Source organism: Myotis brandtii, unplaced genomic scaffold, assembly GCF_000412655.1.
Source record: "Myotis brandtii unplaced genomic scaffold, ASM41265v1 scaffold975, whole genome shotgun sequence".
NCBI classification, from domain to species: Eukaryota; Metazoa; Chordata; class Mammalia; order Chiroptera; family Vespertilionidae; genus Myotis; species Myotis brandtii.
In genome coordinates, this window is record NW_005372049.1 from 206,973 (window position 1) to 207,988 (window position 1,016).

General features: G+C 64.8%; 1 protein-coding gene across 3 annotated transcripts in view; it reads right to left on the minus strand.

The window, feature by feature from the left end:
- The window catches only part of TNNT2 (troponin T type 2 (cardiac)), a 12,929-nt gene that overhangs the window by 4,531 nt on the left and 7,382 nt on the right, over positions 1-1,016 (minus strand). For all 3 annotated transcript variants that reach the window (XM_014533426.1, XM_014533425.1, XM_014533424.1), the window contains exon 9: positions 801-917. In XM_014533426.1, coding sequence (XP_014388912.1) covers positions 801-917 — 117 coding nt within the window. The remainder of the gene's footprint in view (positions 1-800; positions 918-1,016) is intronic.

The following is a 1,016-nucleotide window of genomic DNA, read 5'->3' on the forward strand; positions in this document are numbered from 1 at the left end:
AGTCCTGCCTGCGGCCGGCCCGCCCCACACGTGCAGGTGACCCCGCTGAGGGGCACCCAGCGCGGGACTGGCCTCGATGATTTGAAACAGGACAGGTAGGGCTCCCTGTCTCCCCTGAGTGAGACCCTCCCCGCCCTGGCCAGGCCCTGTGCTCGGATGGACGGCCAGGCCCCCACTCCCAGCCACAGCAGCTGGTCGGTGCCGAGAAAAAACAATCAGCCGGCCCGTGTGGCTCAGTGGTTGAGCCTCAACCTAGGAACCAGGAGGTCGGGGTTCGATTCCCGGTCAGGGCACAGGCCCGGGTTGCGGGCTCCATCCCCAGTGTGGGGCGTGCAGGAGGCAGCCGATCCATGATTCTCTCTCATCATTGATGTCTCCCTCTCTCTCTTCCTTCCTCTCCTTTCCTCTCAGAAATCAATAATAAAAAATTAAAAAATTTCACATACCCCCACTCCACAGTGATGTAATGGCAGGGGATCCCTGAGTCACCACACCTTCCCTCCCCTGCAGGGGAGTCGTGTCCAACAGGAGGGAGGCAGGGCCAGGACAACAGGCACTGACCAGTCCCCCCAAAGCCGGGCCCCTGGCTGCTCTCGGCTCCAGCCCCCAAGGAGTGAGTGCCCAGGCTGCTGGGGGACAGGACGGGGCCCCAGGAGGCGATGGTGCGGGTTTCCTAATGGAGAGTCCTCTCCCAGCAGGTGAGGGGCTTCCCGGAGGACTGCCTGGAGGAGGCGAGGCCTAGCTGGAGGGGGGCGCACAGGGAGGGGCCTCGGGAGCCCGGGTGGGAGGCGGGCACCTACAATCCTGTCTTTGAGCGAGACGAGCTCCTCCTCCTCCTTCTTCCTGCTCTCGAAGTGAGCCTCGATCAGCGTCTGCAGCTCGTTCAGGTCCTTCTCGATGCGCTTCCGGTGGATGTCCTGCCGGACAGGCTCCAGGGTGGGCGGGCAGGCACACCGAGGCCGCTGCCAGGGCCTGGGGCCTGAGCCCACGCCCAGGGCAATGCCCAGGGCAAGGCC